General features: G+C 39.5%; 1 protein-coding gene across 5 annotated transcripts in view; it reads right to left on the bottom strand.

Annotated features, from left to right (window-relative positions):
- Positions 1-18333, bottom strand: part of LOC134530536 (homeobox protein orthopedia B-like) — a 149019-nt gene that overhangs the window by 117953 nt on the left and 12733 nt on the right. The window contains exon 1 of one of the 5 annotated variants that reach the window (XM_063365439.1): positions 16419-16951. The exons of the other annotated variants lie outside the window; for them this stretch is intronic. Within the exon in view, the coding sequence (XP_063221509.1) occupies positions 16419-16467 (49 nt within the window). The 5' untranslated portion in view covers positions 16468-16951. Of the gene's footprint in view, positions 1-16418; positions 16952-18333 lie in introns of those variants that run through there. 5 annotated transcript variants of the gene reach the window in all.

The following is an 18333-nucleotide window of genomic DNA, read 5'->3' as shown; positions in this document are numbered from 1 at the left end:
TTAGGTAATTGGGAACTCAGATGTGAACCGACTCTCGGGTCGGTTCGTAGCAATGATATCGTATCGACACATTGTCAGCAGACATGGCCGGCATTTTCACGAAGTTAATGCACGTTTATTTAATCTAATGTAAATATAAAATTTTTATTTGCAAAATTTCAGATCATATAGGCTATAATACAAGTATCAAAATTTTTTACTTATTATAATGTTACAACCTTTTTCTCGCGAGAAATGTTTATAATGCTTGATATTTTAGTATAATGTTTTAATACTTTATTTTGTTATTATTACTTTCCATATTAAATAGAAGCGTAAGTAATTTTTTAAAAGTCAGAGCCTATTAATATTTCCGACTGCTTCGTTTTGTATTGAACTTTCAAAACACCAGAAAGTGTTTTCCAGTCGTTATCAAAATTCAAAAAGATGAGGCAGCGACTGTATGTGTTGCTACCTTGTGGCAATCACATCAACCATTTTGTTCGCCGTGTCGTAATCGCTCCAGCCCGCTAGTAGAACTGCATCTAACATTTCTCGGGCACACTGCTGCCGCCTGTAAGAGCTGCAGTTCACGCGAATGAGTCCCGCGTGGTCGCAACCGTTCATGAAAGAACGATCCGGGGCTGGGTCGCGGCTGGAAGAGGAGGATGGTGCAACTGGCCATGGGACCGCTTGGCCGATGGCCGACCCTGGGAGGAGCGGACTGGGGGGCGGCGTGTTTGCGCGGAGGAGCTGGCACGGAGCGACGAGGTGTTTGAACGGGGTCGCGGCAAACAAGGCGGGCGAGGGGGCGTCGCCACACCCCCTCCCCGAGTGTCCCGGCGGGCTCGTGACGGCCCAATTCGACGGCAGCTAACGAGTGGCTCACGGCCGACGAATGCGTGACTCGGCAATGAGCTGCCGAGAGAGACGGACGTATTGCGAGAGAGAGAGAGAGAGCATTTAAAACCTACAACCACGGTAGACTGGACACTTTCCAACGTTCCTCAAGGAAGCTCTTAGGACAAAACTTTTGGCGGAAAAGATTTCCAGACTAGCTGAGAGTTAAAAAAAAAAAAAAAACTGTAGCGTCGTCCGTGTTTCGTGACTGGTCGAGTTTGTTTCAGGCACCATGTCCACTGTCAGCGCACCAATAACAGCGATCCAGCGCGGAAGCAAGAGCGTCCCGAATTTCCCGGTCAAAAAAGACAATGGCTTCTCTAGCAGACGGTCGTCAATTACAGGCAAGAAACAGTTTGTGCGGGCATACCGTATTACTAGAGACCTGCAAAATTCGCGGATTCATTGACCTCTAGGATAGACTCCACGGTCCTTTAAATACTGGCGGAAATGACACCTGTTCATTGGCCACTGACGCGTGAGACGTCTCAACTAGGCTGTCCGTAATTCGGCACTTTCTTGGTTTAGTGTTTCCCATTGGCTCACAGTTCCCCGGATAAAATGTGGGCCAATCTCAGAAGCGGTACGAAGGTATAGTTGTTTTGATGCTAGACTATCGCGAAATGAATCCGCGAATTTTGCATGTCTCTACGTATTACAGTCTAATGGTCTTTTAGATTTTTTTTTTCTCGCGAAAAATGACTGCCTCTAAACACATAAGATGCCAAAATATTTTATTGGAACGCAGCATGTGAAATATTGCACATTTTCCCTTCACATTTATGTAAAACAGAACAAACGCATGGTGAAATTCAATGTTTATTTTTATTAAAAGATAATAAAATTGGTACTCACTTGCTCAGATACACCGTAAATGTTACATGTTTAATAGTAATGTAACTTACAAATTAAGACTGTTATTTTTCTACATTCACAACATTACTACGGTAGAAAATTCCAAATAATTAATTTCATTGTAACAAAGAATTACTGTGCATACCAATGTTATCAATAGGTAGAGACCTGAAAAATTCGCAGTTTTACTAAGTTATATGCTAACATTCAAATAATTATACCCTTGTACGGCTTCTGTAATTGTTTCACTTTTAATCTGGAGGACTGTGGGCCAATTAGAGACCCTCAGTCATAGAAGTATCGAATAAAAAGTTACCCAGTCAAGACGACTCGCAAGTGAGCAGCCAATCAACAGGTGGCATTTGCCAGAGTAAGCGCAGGATTGTGGAGGCTATCGTAGAGGTAATTCTATCCGCTAATATTTCCGGTCTCTATCAATAGGTAGAGACCGGAAAAATTCGCGGATTGATTTCGCAATATGCTAAAATGCAAATAGGCTAATTGTACTTACTTTTATGCAACTTCTGCTATTGGTTCAATGTTAACCTGGAGGACTGTAGGCCAATTATAGACCCCAGTCAAAGCAATATCTAGAGACCTGTAAAATTTGCGGATTCATTTCGCGATAGGATAGAGTCCAAATACTTTTGACATTATTTTGCTTCAGTGATTGGGCCACAGTTTATCTGAAGGACTCTGGGCCAATGAAAAATCTTTAACAGGAGCATTAGTGAATCACGATTAGTCCAGTCAACAGGTGTTACGAGTCGGTAACCAATCAGAAGATGCAATTTGCACGAGTGCATAGAGGATCACGGAGTCTATCCTTTAGGGATTTGAATTCGCGAATTTTTCCGGTCTCTAGCAATATCGAATCTCGCGTCCCCCAATTCAGACGCTTCACAAGTCAGCAGCCAATGAACAGGTGACGTTTGCCCGAGTATGCACAGGATTGTGAAGTCTATCCTGGAGGTCATTGAATCCGCGAATTTTTCTATTCCCTATCAATAGGGACAGGAAATATTCGTGGGTTCATAGATCTCTAAGATAGACTCTACAGTCCTTTACATGCTCGAGAAAATGACACTTGTCCTTCGGCTACTGACCTGTGAGACATCTCAACTAGGTGGTCCGTAATTCGGCACTTTCTTGGTTTAGGGATTCCCCATCGGCTCACAGTTACCCAGATAAAATGTGGGCCAATCGCAGGAGCAGTACGAAGGTATATTTGTCTGGAAGTTAGCCTATATCGCGAAATGAATATCGAATCTTTCCGGTCTCTAGTCATCAACACTGCCATCATCTTGGTACGTCCATCAAGTTTGCCCGCATAAATTTATGTGTTTCCACGTCTTGTGCCATCGGACCATCGTTAATCTGATACGCCAATGGTAATCATTCAGTCATCGGTGTTGCGGAGTCTATGTGGATAGTTGAAAGACGAAAGATGGCGTCTTAAGATAAGTGATAGTCAGTGAACTGATTACAATCCCTGGAGTGTGAGTAGGACTAACCTGTTGGTTCAATATACCAATGACTAGAGACATGCAAAATTCGCGGATTCATTTCGCGATAGGCTGGCATCAAAACAACTATACCTTCGTACCGCTTCTGCGATTGGCCCATCTTTTATCCGGGTAACTGTGAGTCAATGGGAAACACTAAACCAAGAAAGTGCCGAATTACGGACAGCCTAGTTAAGACGTCTAACGCGTCAGTAGCCAATGAACAGATGTCATTTCCGCGAGTATTTAAAGGACTGTGGAGTCTATCCTAGAGGTCAATGAATCCGCGAATTTTGCAGGTCTCTACCAATGACATAGCTAGGTAGGGTTTTTCTAAATTATGGATACATAGGACCATATATTTTTCGCGAAAAAATCTGAACGTTCATTAGACTGCAATAAGGCATGCTTACGCTATAGGTTTCGTCCTTTGCGATTGGTGACCGTCTGCATGAGACTCGATCGACTTATTTGAACAGGACATTCAGGTCGCGTTTGCTTACGCTCTGAATGGCTACGATTCGTGTACTAGCTGTAAACATAAGCTTGAAAGAATCTCTTAAACAATCACCTAAACACAATCTCTCAGCTAGTCTCAAAATCGTTTTCGAATAAAAATGCATGCTCCTGTGGATACAAACCGAATCGTGCATTGGGCGCATGGAAACAACATTGTTTATGATCTTCCAACATAACTTCAAATTCAGCCTGGTGTATATCACGTGCATTTTTTTGCGCGTGATTTTATTTAATTTATTAATTGCAAATTATTATTTTGTCACAAAACATACTCAGATGCACTGACAATTAAAAATAAAATACTTCTTTGAAATTGACGTACAGGATGATATGATATTACACAACCCCAAAAACTTGTCAAGGACTTCCTCATTACACAGGTTTTTTTTTACGTTCTTTAAATGAGTCTTTAAATGGGGAACATTGATTTAAAACCATATTTTTGGAGGTATTTTATTGATTTGTTTGTACCGTTTGTCACAGAAAAATCTCCAGAGTGGACAACTAATATAAATACATAAATTCACGGAGAACAAGCCAAAATCAATTGATGTTAAAACTTAAATGTTTAGACAGCGCAGAGAATTCCGAGTAAGAAATTTAGTCACGAAACTATGGCAGCACAGACGAACTCAGTGTGCTGACAACGACGAGACAATCGCAACAAGAACATAAACCGCAGACAAAACAACAACAACCTTGGACAGCACAGCGACTTACACACAAACCCAGCGATGATTCCTAACAGATAATCTGTACAACACAATGACATCACAGCTACGCACAGACAAATCCAGCGATGAAACAGACTGCTCGCGCCGAATGACGTCGAGACTTTTTTTTTTTTATCTTAGGAAGACTACGGTTGTCTTTGTTGTTGTCCAGAGGTCAGCAGACTCTCGAGTGAGACAAGCCAAATATCAAGCAAACAGATTCTACAATTTTTTTTGTTACAAATTCGCAACATGTATATTCTCTTGCATCTACATGGAATTATATAAAGACAATAAAAAATAAAACGAAATAAAATTAAAAAAAATTGTTTTATTAACAAATTTAACATAAAATCTTTCAAATAAATGCTACTTGGAAAAACAAACACGTATAACTGATAAATAGAGACCGAAAAAATTCGCGATTTCAAATCCCTAAAGGATAAACTCCATAATCCTTTAAGAACTCGTGAAAATTACATCTGCTGATTTGTTACCGACTCGTAACACCTGTTGACTGGAATGATCGTGATACGCTAATTCTTCTGTTAAAGATTTTTCATTGCCCCTGAAGCAAAATAATGTCAAAAGTATTTGGACTCTATCCTATCGCGAAATGAATCCGCGAATTTTACAGGTCTCTACTGATAAAACAAGAATACCTCAATTATTTTAGTTAATTAATAATTGAAATAAAAAAGAAGCAGCAGGGCGATTGCGGGGTGGTGCGAGGGTGGGTCGCGAGCGCAGGTTGTGAACATCAGCTGTGATTTTGTTCGGCGCTTTGTCCGCGACCAGCAACCCCTGCACTGGGCCGTGATTGTTGGTGTCGACAGCGGTCCAAAGACGAGTCACGCGGCTCGTCGAGACACATAAAATTAAATAACACGCCTGCACGGCACACTGTGAGGCATATACATGTATCTATATTTTTTTACTGGTGCAAGTTTGGATGGGGCACCATTCTTCCCCTCGGTTGCGCAAAAGAGTGTGGACGCAGGCTTATCGGCGGTCTGAAGAGTCGACAACGCACGGACTAGGGAAGTGTCCGGGGGATTGACCGCCCGGACATCAAGGCAACGTTCTCCTTGGGAACGCGGCAGATACCAGCTGCGGTCTTCTCCAACCCCCCTTCTCGTTATCTCGACCTCGGCCATGCGCTATCAGTCGTCCAGAGCGATGCCCCTGGAGAACCAACCATTCTGTCATTGTCGTCGAGGAAGCATTGGGAAGACAAGAGCCGAGGATTATCTGTGCCGAGTCTCCATTTAAACACACACACACTCCAAAAAAAAAATATCGCGTGTAACTCAGTACACATGATAAAAGTGAAACTTCTTTGGCAATTCAAACCTCGACTAATAACTATATTGTATGTAAGGGGTAACATGGCAGAGAGAGAGGGAGAGAGAGAGGAGAGAATAAAGAGAGAAAGAAGACAAATTTTGAAGATAAATAGTATTCACTCTTAAAAAACACACACAGTAAAGAAAAAAATTGTGCGTGTTACTGTTTCTTCAAACAATTCTGCCATTTGGAACACGCAAAATCTCTGAACGAAATATGAAATTCATAACAGGTAGCACTAACTATGTGGGAAATATGCAGGGACTGTCTAAACAGTGCTCTCTACGCTGCTGGTTGAACAACGGGGAATGCGAGTGCGCTGGTAGCAAATATAAAATTCAAGGCATTCACAGCTGACTGTATAGGAACAAGCGCATGTGCAAACTTCAAAAATATTTTTCTCTACAAAAGAATCCTTTGGAAGTTAGTTCCCAAGAGGTAGTTTGTAATACCACACGAAAGATATCGTAACTTGGTACAGCATGTGGCTATGGTTATTATTGCATATATGAAATACCTACTTTATTTTATCGAGATAATACTATTTCCTACGAAAATTAGCGAATAATTTAAAAATTTTAATTGATGTTACTTTCAAGCATAATTTTTTTTAAACCATTGAAAAGTTTTCGGAAGCTCAATAATTGAACTTTAATTTGTTTTATTATGCTTATTAATGTGCGCTTTTAATACTCGAATGCTATCCCGGGAACTATTTACAACTAACGTGAACTACTGGAGGTACTGGAACAACACAAAGAATAAATGCCCGGGTAATAATCTGAACACAGTAATTTTTTTTTCCTTCGTGTAAATGTACAAATATCCATAATATTGCATTAGTATTTCTGATCTATTTACGAAAAAAAAAATAATTACTGTGCAGAAAACAAACTCAATTGCCAGGAATTCAACGATCGGTAATTTAAACCAGTTACTGTAGCTGTTATAGTTACTGCATAGACGTAGGGGCATGCATATTTCGCGAAAAGATTCCGAGACTAGCTGAAAGTTAAAAAACTGTAGCAATCTTCTGTGTTTCTTAATTGAGTGATTTTATTTAAGGTCAATGCAGATTTTTACAACACCAATCACGGTGAGTCAGTGCGGAATCAAACAAGTCCTGATTGGCCCGGTCAAATAAGGCAACGACTTCTCTCGCAGACGGCCGCCAATCACAAGGAAGAAACCACTGGTACGTGTATACTTTGTTGCAGTTTAATAGGCCATCCGATTAATTCGCGAAACATGCCTGCCCCTACATATGCGTTAAAACTGAGCCAGTGGTGAAACCTTCGACCAAAACAATAATATAGAATCGCAAGCAGACCAGTTGACAGGTCTCGTGGGTCAACGGCCAATGAGCAGGCGGCATTTGCCTGAGCATTTTGTAGGGGATTTGGGGAGTCCGTCATAGAGGTCCGTTGAAAGAAGGCGAATTTTTTTTCGGTCTCTAAAAGTCATGAGAAGGGGCATGCATATTTTGCGAAAAGATTCCGAGACTAGCTTAAAATCAAAACACCGTAGCATCATCTGTGTGTTTTTGGTTGGACGAAATTCTTCCAGGTACGTGTCTACTGTTAGAACACCAACAACAGTAATTCAGTGTTTAGGCAAACGCGTCCTGAGTGGCTCGGTCGAATAAGCAAAGACTTCTCTCGCAGATCGCCTCTAATCACAAGGAAGAAACACTCTGGTCCGGGTATACCGTGTTGCAGTCTAACAGGCGTTCAGATTTATTCACGAAAAATGCCTGCCCCTAGTCATGAGTTAAGACCGGAAAAAACCGCGGATTCATTTCGCAATATGCTAAAATGCAAATAATAGTTCTTTTATGCAACTTCTGCTATTGGTTCAATGTTAACCTGGAGGACTGTAGGCCTAAATTATAGACCCTCAGTCAAAGCAATATCTAATCACGAGTCCCCCAATTGAGACGCCTCACAAGTCAGCAGCCAATGAACAGGTGACGTTTGCCCGAGTATGCACAGGATCGTGGAATCTATCCTGGAGGTCATTGGATCCGCGAATTTTTTTAGTCCCTAGTCATGAGCTAATGAAGGAAGAGTGTGTCCCCAGGTCCTCAAAAGGGCGATTTTTCGCATCTGCAGTGATTGTTCCCAGCGCGAAGTGTCAGCGATGCCGGCCACCCAGGAACTTGAGTATGAGTCCTTGAGAGGTTGTGTCGTAGCGGAACTCGACTCGCCGCCAATCAGGGGTGACTCCTGCGCCGTCGCCCGTCGGAGCCCCACCGGTGCTTTCCAGTTCAGTTTCACTCGCTTGTCTGGTGACATCTTCAAATACTGGACATTACTGGGAAAAGAAAATTCAAAATATTTACTTTCATGTGAAATAAGGAACTGGTCAATAACAGTTTCAATTCATCATTTCATATTTTAAAAAAACTTCCAGATATTTTATTGCCACGTAGGCCTATACTTAACGAGATTACACCGGAATATGATCGTAAGCATTCATAAAACTGACCCGAGGAAAATTTATCAGGAAAGAATATAAAAATTTCGTAAGACAAATTAGCAAAAATCGTCGTCGAAAGTTAAGTTCCAGGTACTCTTGGAATTTATCCAAATTTTTATTTTTCCAGACGAGGGTCTCCGTAAAACCCGAGGTATTCAAGCTTCACGTCCGCGCCTTTCAAACCGACATTAAGTTGTGAAACGCACATTACCATGCGCGCTGGTGTACTGCGTCGGCCTGCAATATCCGAGGACATGCGCGCAGTTAGGTCGTGTTCGGGTGATCGACGCGAAATTTGCCCGCGACGACAAGTGCGACGAAGATCCTCGCAGGCTACAACTAGTTGGCACAACTAAGAGAGCTTGACTATTTGTGAACATGAAGCCTTTCATAAATAGCCTTTCATAGGCGAAGCTAGCTTTTTCAATGAACTTTAAAAACTTTTTTTCCATATATTTTTACAAAAATTAGAAATAGAAACGTTTAACTAATTATTTAATTTATTTTTATTTGTTTATTTATTTTATTGTCTTATTTTAAGTAGCGTAGTTATGATGTGCCACCTTGTCTTCTACACTTAACCACATAAATACATCTCTACTAAGTAGGTACATGCAAGATTAGCTTGATAAAAACTCTAGCCAAGAAAACGAAAAATACATACAAATACAATAAAATACAAACTAAACTAACAAATAACTAGCAATTTGAAAAATAACAACAATAAATTGACACATTAGATAAACATGATATAACTTACGTACAAATATTAAAGATTAATTTAAAAAATTTTATCTAATGCTATAGTTTTAACGGGTTTAAAATAGTTTATGATATAAAACAATTAAATAAAAACTAACCATGTCATAAACATATTTAACCACAGGGTATCTTCCAGATCGTATCACATGTTTGACTGCCATTTGGAACACGCTTATGGCAAAAGGATACTACACCATTTAGGTGGAAATGCATTTTACTAGCAGAAATAACAAAAAAAAAAATCCATAAAAAACCCGCGAACTGACGTTACTGTTACAGCGTGCACAGAAACGGTCGAGGGATGGGTAAAAGGGGCGGATAAGGGAAACACGGGGGGAGGGAGAAGGGGGAGGTGGTGGTTGTGGTGGGGGGTAATATCTGCTCTCCAAACGGAGCCCCGCGCCTAATGAATAAATGAACGCAACCCGCCCGGCGGGTGCGGGATAACTCCGATCCCCTATGCTCGCCTCATTCCCTCCCCCCACTCCCCAACCAGGCAGCGCGCATGCGCGTCGTGGTTCCCCGGCCCGGCCTAACGACCGGATCGCATACATTTTAATTTATTAATTAAAGCCGGCCGCTGCCGAACGTATCGGAGCGAGGGCTGCGCGCTCCGGCCGTGAACAGGCGGAGCCGAGCAAACAACTGTTCCAATCCATTCCTTCCAGCTCATTCCGGCGCGATGCTTTGGATACCAGTGGCATTTGAACACAAAACTAAACTTTGAATCGGAGAAACTATCGACAAAACCGATACGTACGTCTAGGTTTTAAAATAATATGGAAACGTTGCATAAATATTGACGACGATTTCGTTCTGTAATTTTTTCAATTTTGCTCTATCTTATTTTGTTACCGTACAGATAATTTTGGATGTATAAAAACCTCACATCTCGGTATACGGAATTTTTTTTGGAGTACTGTAACTTCATGAAAGTGGAACGGAATTCCATGTACGGAAATGTGCGACAAAGATGGCGGACCCACGTGTAGCAACTTAAACCCGTGTATAGCCTATTTCGTAAAGTATTATGGTACATATCATACGTATAAGTGTGCCAAATGAAACTTTATGATAGGGAAATTACCCTGAAATACTTATATTTTGTTCAGCAATATAGTAATAGTAAAGAGTAATCACAAGATTTTAAATACATTTTACCGATAGTCATAGCTTAGTGGTAGAACGCGTGATTGTTAACCTGAAGGGATGGGGTTCAAATTTCGTCACTACAATTTGTTTTCTTATTTTAATAACAATAAAATGTAATAATAGTATTATATAACAATATGAAGTCAACTCAATAAGACAATAAGGTTAAGGTTTGTTTTTTATGAAGTATTTAAAGACTGATTTCAATAGTTTAAGCAAAATCTTAATGTTTTAAAATGTTTCAGTTCAATATTTTAGTATTGCCATAGACGTATGCGAGAACTTTATAGTATTAAAAGTTTAGTGAATTTTTACAAGATGGGACAGTATTTAAAAAAAATTCCTTGTCGAAAATCAAGTACAAAGACTGGGATCTAGTGAACTGCAAACTTTAAGTTTGAAAAATACCTTAATTTAGCGCCACGTTCGTAATGTTTTTAGAACCAACCAAATATTAAATAACTTTGATTACTTGTCCGTCTCAACACAATTTTCCTGGCTAGTAAATTATAGGTATTTTTAAAATTACTACGTATTATATTTTCTTATGTCTATTCAACTTTAAAAAATGTATTCCAGGATAGTACCTATCCCTACCATAACGGTTACATTGGCACACCAATACGCTTAGTACTACATCCATTCGTGAAAGATGCACGGGTGCATGTTACGTGTGTCCACCATCTTGATGATTTAGGCTCATGGCTATAGCAGTTTCTGCACGCATGCGCATTGGACTTCCAACCTATCAAATTTCCGTTGTTTAATGCACACTTATTATTTATTTATTTTGCATTTCTGGTGCATACTAAAATTTCATCCTTCACGCACCAAAAAAAAAAGTATAACCTCAAAAGGCAAGCAATGATATTCTCGGTCTAGGGGTAAACGTCACATGTCAGCTTTGAAGAATTTACATGCCACGCGTTCGGTAGGCCTACTCCTGTTGTTCGACTAGCCCTGAGAAACCAATAGTACCACGTTGTTAAACAGAATTATAGTTAGGTTTTTAAAATATTAAAAAGTAAACTTTTTCCCTTAAAATGAATACTTTTCGTATATTTATTACGCTCAACGTTATTTTAAAGGATTCCAAATTAAATTTAGTGTCCGAGTTTCGTATTATAAGTTTATTTGAAGCTGAGAACAACATGAGTTTGCTAGTTACCGAGGTTAGATATTTATAGGCTACATCACTGGCAAGTAGGCTACTGAAAGACTAGCTCACTTTATTTTTAAAAATCGGAACGTAGGTAAAATTTTCACCTTCAATAATATTCGTCTATTTATAACTTTAAAACTACTCAATATTATTAGTACTACTATTATTAATTATTATTATTATTTACCTTAGTAAGATCGAGATTAGGGGATGGCTCTGTCATCTGGAACTCTATAACTACCACTGACTCAAATAGACTTGAAAATATACAAAAAAAATTGTTCAGATACATTTATAACAAACATTTAATAGATGATAATTCAGAGAATTTTAACTACGATCTAATCCTTGAAACCCTGAACACGCATACACTGCAGTTTAGAAGGAAAGTTTCTGATACTGTTTTTGTAATAAATTGTTTTATAAATGTTTACCACAGCACTGAAATATTAAACAAAATTGGTCTTCGAGTTCCTTCATTCAATCATAGAACAATGCGACCCTTTCGAACGTATCACATAAAAAATGAGCTATCAAAACGGTGTACTGATAATTGTAATGATATTTTGAAAGATTTAGACCCTTACCAAAGGGCAAAATTCTCTATGAAAGATATTTTGAATTCTTAATTTTCTTGCAGTTAAGATAACTTCTGATGTAAATAATGTTTTATTGTTATTTCATTGATAAGAATTAATTTAAATTTGACAAATTTAGCTACTTAATCTTATAAGGGTCCTTTGTCATGTGTTTATGTTTGTGTTGTCCCATTTTTATTGTTGTGTTTATCATTGTGTTTTGTGTATGTTATTGTTGTTTCTTTATGTAATATTTGTTTAGTGCCTACCTGTTAAAGGCTTTGACTGTTGGTAGGCACTCAAATAATAATAAATAAATAAATAAAATAAAAAATAAATTAATTAATAAATACTTACTACTATTATGAAGTAACGTTTTTACATCAATTAGCTACTTCGTGCTTACTTTACATTCACATTAGGCGTAAGCTATAAATATAAAAAATTTACAAAGAAATTCTTGATTCTAGTTTGTGGAAATGCATTTTACTTGCATAACTTATAAAAAATTCCAGAAAAACGCGAACTTACGTAGCTACTACGAAAGCTGTCGAGGAATGAGTAGTTGTTTTCTTTAAGGGATAAACTATAAATATGTTATAACGATATCATTTTGCGTGCAGGGTTTTTCCGGATCGCTAGGTTACGCAATAGAAAACCAAAGCATCAACGACGGGTAAAAGCTAATTGTGCAGATGCAACTAGCATATTATTTTACCAGTAGATTGGTTTAATGAGATGTAATGAAATAGTAATTTTTGTTGTACTAGACGCATTTAAATGAACTTTGTGAATACTTGAAAGTAAGTAGTTTCAGCTGGGGTAGTTTGCGACTATCGCTCAAACTGTGCACGCATGAAGTGACGACGACATGCGGTACCCGACAGGAGAGGTATCTGAGGACAAAAAAATTATCCTTGAAAGGAGACAGCGGAAATTTTAGTTGTTACTAGGGAGATACAATTTAGGCTATTGATCGATAGAACCTCGGGGGCGTGAACTGGTTAAACAGCTCGGTTTGTGTGCTGAGCTCTGCGCGGGAAGAAACAACGGGACACTACAGCCGTATAAACCCGAGAATACGGATGCTCTCACTCTCTCTCTCTCTCTCTCTCTATATATATATATATATGTGTATGTATATATATGTATATATATAAGTACTAGCTGCCCGACCCAGCTTCGCACGGCACTAATGGAAAAAAAAATTAAGCCACATCTCCCATTTACAGTAATGGTAAATAAAAAAAATTCAGTGAAAATTTATGACAATGCTGTATAATGTACCGGAGAGAAAATGAATAGCACCGATGGTTTCCCGAATCTTGCACGCAACGTACAACTGATGTACCCGTACTTCGCTACGGCAGTCTACAGGCAGATCACTCTTGCGCCGCTCATTATACATGCCCCTCCTTGTGGGTACGCCACTGCCGCGCGATGCCCGTTGCCATGGAGACGCAGAAGGCATGAACAATGAAAAATCCTGTTCTCATGCAGACAAAGTACCCACTGTTGCCTGGTTTTAACCACCCATGGGATCTAATCTTCGGAAAATGTCATCCTGCGTAACATAAGGAACATTACTGTGAAGTTTCAAGTCTGTCAAATATATATACTTGAAAAAAAGGGCAATAAAAAACAAATTAAACACAGAGAGAGGAAAAAAAGAAATAGTTTAGATTTGCGATTTAAAGTGATAAAAAGTATTTAAATACTAATTGAACTCTTATGAGGGTACTGACTGATTGCTTCGTTGTTAATATCACACGGGTGTGTTTTACTTGTATGGGAAAATTAATAATGATAAGGCATCTAGTGCGTGGCAACAATGTTAATAGGCAATAGGAAATAAACTTCTAGCGCCTGCGGCATTGTCAACACACACTTCGTACGTGTACTGCATGTTGTATCTAACCCCCTACAACGCATTTGATTCTAAATTGGACTTTTAGTAAGGATCCCTAATGTTATTGATAATATAATATAGCATATAGCCTTCCTCGATAAATGTACTATCCAACACTGAAAGAATTTTTTGAATCGGACCAGTGGTTCCTGAGATTAGCGCGTTCAAACAAACAAACTCTTCAGCTTTATAATATTAGTATGGATATATAAAATTTATCTCTTCGTTCAAATTATGATGTCATCTCGAGTCAACTATTCCGGAGACTAATATATATATATTTTACCTCATTTATATCTCCTAGATAGTTATGCTCAACTATCTAGCGTTCTACAAAACTGAGTGAAGCATACCAAGAAATAGAAATTGTGATAAATTGGCGCAGTGTAGTTGGTAGTGCTGAGTTGCATCCACATTTACCTTTGACCAATGAGCAGAAGAAAGGAGGACCACATTACAGTCGTGATAAGTTCCCATGCGAGCAGTCAACAAACAGTAGGTACTGCCAAACTGGATTTTTTTAAAAAACTTAAAAAAAATCTTTTGGAAATAATTTGCCAAGAAATAGTTTGTAATACTAGAAAACAAAAAGTTAATTGGCACAAAAATATTATGTTAATTTTTCCATATATGAAAAATGTTTTGGAAACGATAATGAATATTTTATTGTCGCTTAATTTTAAATTGATGGATGTTTAATGCGATCATTAATTTTTATAAGCCATGGAAAAGATAATCTATTATTCAATTGGTCTTTAATTTGTTTTATTATGCTTATAAATTTGCGCAGTTAATACTGAAAACTATCCAGGGATTGGTAAATAAATAACTTTAACTTGTGTAGGTACTGGGATAACACAGAGCATAAATTCCCCGGGCAAGAATCCAAACCCATTATTACTGCAACATTTATTTGTAGCGATAAAGTTGCTTTAACGTAAATATATAAATTAACAAATAGCCTATCTCTAATTTAACATTATTATTTCAGTTACATTTAAAAGAAAGGTTTCAGGACAGAAATACAACGATCGGTAATATTATGTAATATCACTCAGTGGCTAAATTAAAGTGTTTAAACACAAAGTCCAAAAAAAAAAAAAAGACCACTGACTATCAAGATAAAAAATTTACCCTTTCACTTAAACTTTCAAACCAGAAACTGTTTTTACTTCTTCTGGGGCCAAATCTATTTCTATTGTAGGTAGGCAGACCAGAGTTAACGTCAAAGTAAATTAAGTTTTATGTTGGGATATTTGCAAAGTAAATAATTCTTTACAATTTTAAGCAAAAAGGAATAAACTTGGTTATGCTAGCTGCCGAGACAGACAATATTCTTTTTAAATTTCCAAGAATAAGGATGTGGAATTTCATAAACAATGTTCGTTATCATGTTTAATTTACATGAATGGTTCCACTTTAAAAGAGCCGGAACTGGAGCATAACAAAAGTAATAATAAAATTATCTCGACTTGTTTTACAGAGAATATAATACAACCAAACATAATTTCCCGAGCACGCATGATTGCGATTAAATTATTCTGTATTTATTGCGAAAAACTTTCTTTACAGACACAAACTGGAGAGCTAAAAGAAAATGCAAACCCCCTAAACCTAAGTCTTTGATGTTTTTACTGTAATAATCAGTTTTAAATTTTGCTGAAAAAAGTAAAACTATTTCTATACTACATTAAAAAAATATATTTTGAGTTTATTTTGTGTTAGTGGCACTTCCTACACTTTGTATAGGTACCTAAAATTTCATCCCCAAAAACGGTTTGATTAATTTAAGTTTCACCAAAATTTATTGTCATTTTTTTTTGCAGAGAAGCTAAATTTTATTGGAAAGCATACTGATTGAAAAAAAAAAATATTTTTTTTCGACGTCCATTAAACTACTGCATCCTACAAGTAGTTCAATATCTCCAGATTAACGAGAGAATCTGCTTGCTGATTAAGTTCGCTAAACCAGCTTGGAAGTTCAACCGACTTGTAAGGAAAACCTCGAGATCTTTCCCGGGTTCCAAAAAAATGAGTAGGCTACGTGATATATATATTTTTTAATTTGACGTCTCAGCCACGTTACTCCGGTCAAGGTACGACGTCTAACAGTTATTTTATTTTTTCTAGTGTGACATTTCATTACGAAATAGTACAAATGTTACGTCAATAGAGACCGGAAAAATTCGCGGATTCATTTCGTGATAGGCTAGAAACCAAAAACGTTTGCATTTTTACCGCATCAGTGATTGGGCCACAGTTTATCTGAATGACACTCGGCCAGTGAAAAACCTTTAACGAAAGAAGTATCGAATCACTAGCGTCCCAGTTAAACAGGTGTCACGAGTCAGTAGCCAATGAGCAAATGTAATTTGCCCGCGTGCATAGAGGATCATGGAGTATATCCTACAGGCCATTGTAATCGCGAATTTTTCCGGTCTCTATATGTCAATAAATTAATAATTTCGAACGCATGACTACAGTTCTTGTCAAAGCGAGTAGGTATCTATCGTCGACGGGTACGCAGACTGCACCGGGAGAAGACGTCGCCGAACTCACCCATGACCCGGTAGCGGAGCCCCAGGCACTCCTTGCAGTCCGTCAGCATGTTCCTCGTGTGTAGCCGGGGGGGGGGGAGGGGGTTGTGTTGTATCTTCACCACAGCTGCCTCATCCTCCCGTCGCGACGTCGCGACTGCCACCGGGCGGCACTACGAGCCCCGCGGCCCGAGACAAGACAAGGAGAGAGATATACAGCGCGCGTGTGATTGCCGCCGGACCCTGATCGCCGCTCCACGGAGCGTTAACCCCTCAACCAAGGCCGGAAGAACGCTGGCTTACGTGAGTCGGGGCCTCGGGGGGAACGACGGTAATAAAAAATACAAAAATGCGCGTGTGGCAGCGCAGATGTAAACAGCGCGAAAGGGCAGACTGCTCGCGGAGCGACGGTGCGCTTGGGGGTTATTGCCCGCGGAGCGCGCGTGGCGTCTGCAATCGCTGCACCTCCCCCCTCCCCCTTCCTCACCACCTCATCGCTCGCTCGAATGGCGGGGGATTTGTTTGTCGGCGACGAAGCACGTCCGGGGCGACAACGCTGGTCGCTGGACGTGCCCGTCGTGTCGACGGACCGAGCGACAAACCTCTCTCTCCCCCCCTCCTCATCTTCTACCACTGCTCGTGTGAGGACCATCTCTCTCCCTGGGGCATCGCGGGGAGTGACTCTGTCTCGAGTTCCCAGGATGAAGAGCCGGTCATCATCGGGGGCCAGGGGGGCTGCCGTGGGCCGACCGAGGATAAACAGCACGTCTGCAAATACAGACAACAACTGAAGAGAACTTCGAGAACAACTAAAAACCACTTGTAACTACAACTCTCCAAGTGTTAACATACTGAAAATTGAAAGATAAATAAGCATTAACGAACATATGCTAACCATGTGGATTACACACGTTGAGGTGCGGCACGTAATTTGTTACACAAATGATAGAAAATATGTTTGCAATAAATACAATTAATAAACAATGGAGTGTTTGTGAATCGTGCAATTTCGTTTTTTTACAGTTTATTAGGAGATTCAACATTTAAGGGATGTCGCAGTCATTGCAGATGTGTCTGTAGAGTGAGAATATAACCTAGGCTACATCGTCCTCGGATTTACTGACTATGAGAATCCCAGCATGAACGGCAGAGATCGCTGATGACGTAGTGGAACTAGTGGTCTGGGCAATAGTCCGTGTTAGGTTAGCCAGTGGACCACAGAGTTTACCAGGCGAAGTCTCGTTGAAGGTTCTGCGCTCGTGGGAGGTGTGTCCACTGTTTCCCCGGACAACGGCCTGTGAAACACCCAAGAGCAGGCTGCACGCCTGCTCTACTTGGTGGAAGTGCCCGAGCTCTGAAGAACTCCCTGTTATGGGTCTGCTGCAGGATCCAGTGTCTGAGTTTAGTGACAGCGTGATTAGGTATAGGTCCATTTTGTGCCTTTGCACACCCACGAAAACATTGTTTTCATATTCGCAGCATAATATGCTAACCAGCCCTATGGGAGCTGTGACAGGCACATCCTGTAGCTCATGCATCCGGTATTGACCGAACACTGGACTCTTAAGACCGTCTGAAACAGTCCGAACCTATAGGCGGTCCGTGTCTTTATCCTAACTGTTGATGACGTCACACTGTCGTACAGAAAACTGTCCTGTCTAAAACTGCGATGTTCGTTGTCTGAATCAAATTATTTATAAAGTAGTCACCAGATTGCGATGTAGAGCGCCAAAATAAATGTTTTTCGATTGTTTTCATGCATCATAAATTAATATCCAGCTAAGTTATTGGCGATTAATTTAACTTGTGAAAGTTTTGTGAGTATAGTAATATTTATTTAGTATTTAAGGCCAAAGTAAATGCTAATAGATGAATTCGAAACGAATTAGTGTGTTCTGTCTTTGAAAAGCGCCGGTCGGAAACGGACAATGCTGATC

The sequence above is a fragment of the Bacillus rossius genome, chromosome 3 (genome assembly GCF_032445375.1).
Source record: "Bacillus rossius redtenbacheri isolate Brsri chromosome 3, Brsri_v3, whole genome shotgun sequence".
Taxonomy (NCBI): domain Eukaryota; kingdom Metazoa; phylum Arthropoda; class Insecta; order Phasmatodea; family Bacillidae; genus Bacillus; species Bacillus rossius.
This window is presented reverse-complemented; position numbering and strand designations above follow the sequence as displayed.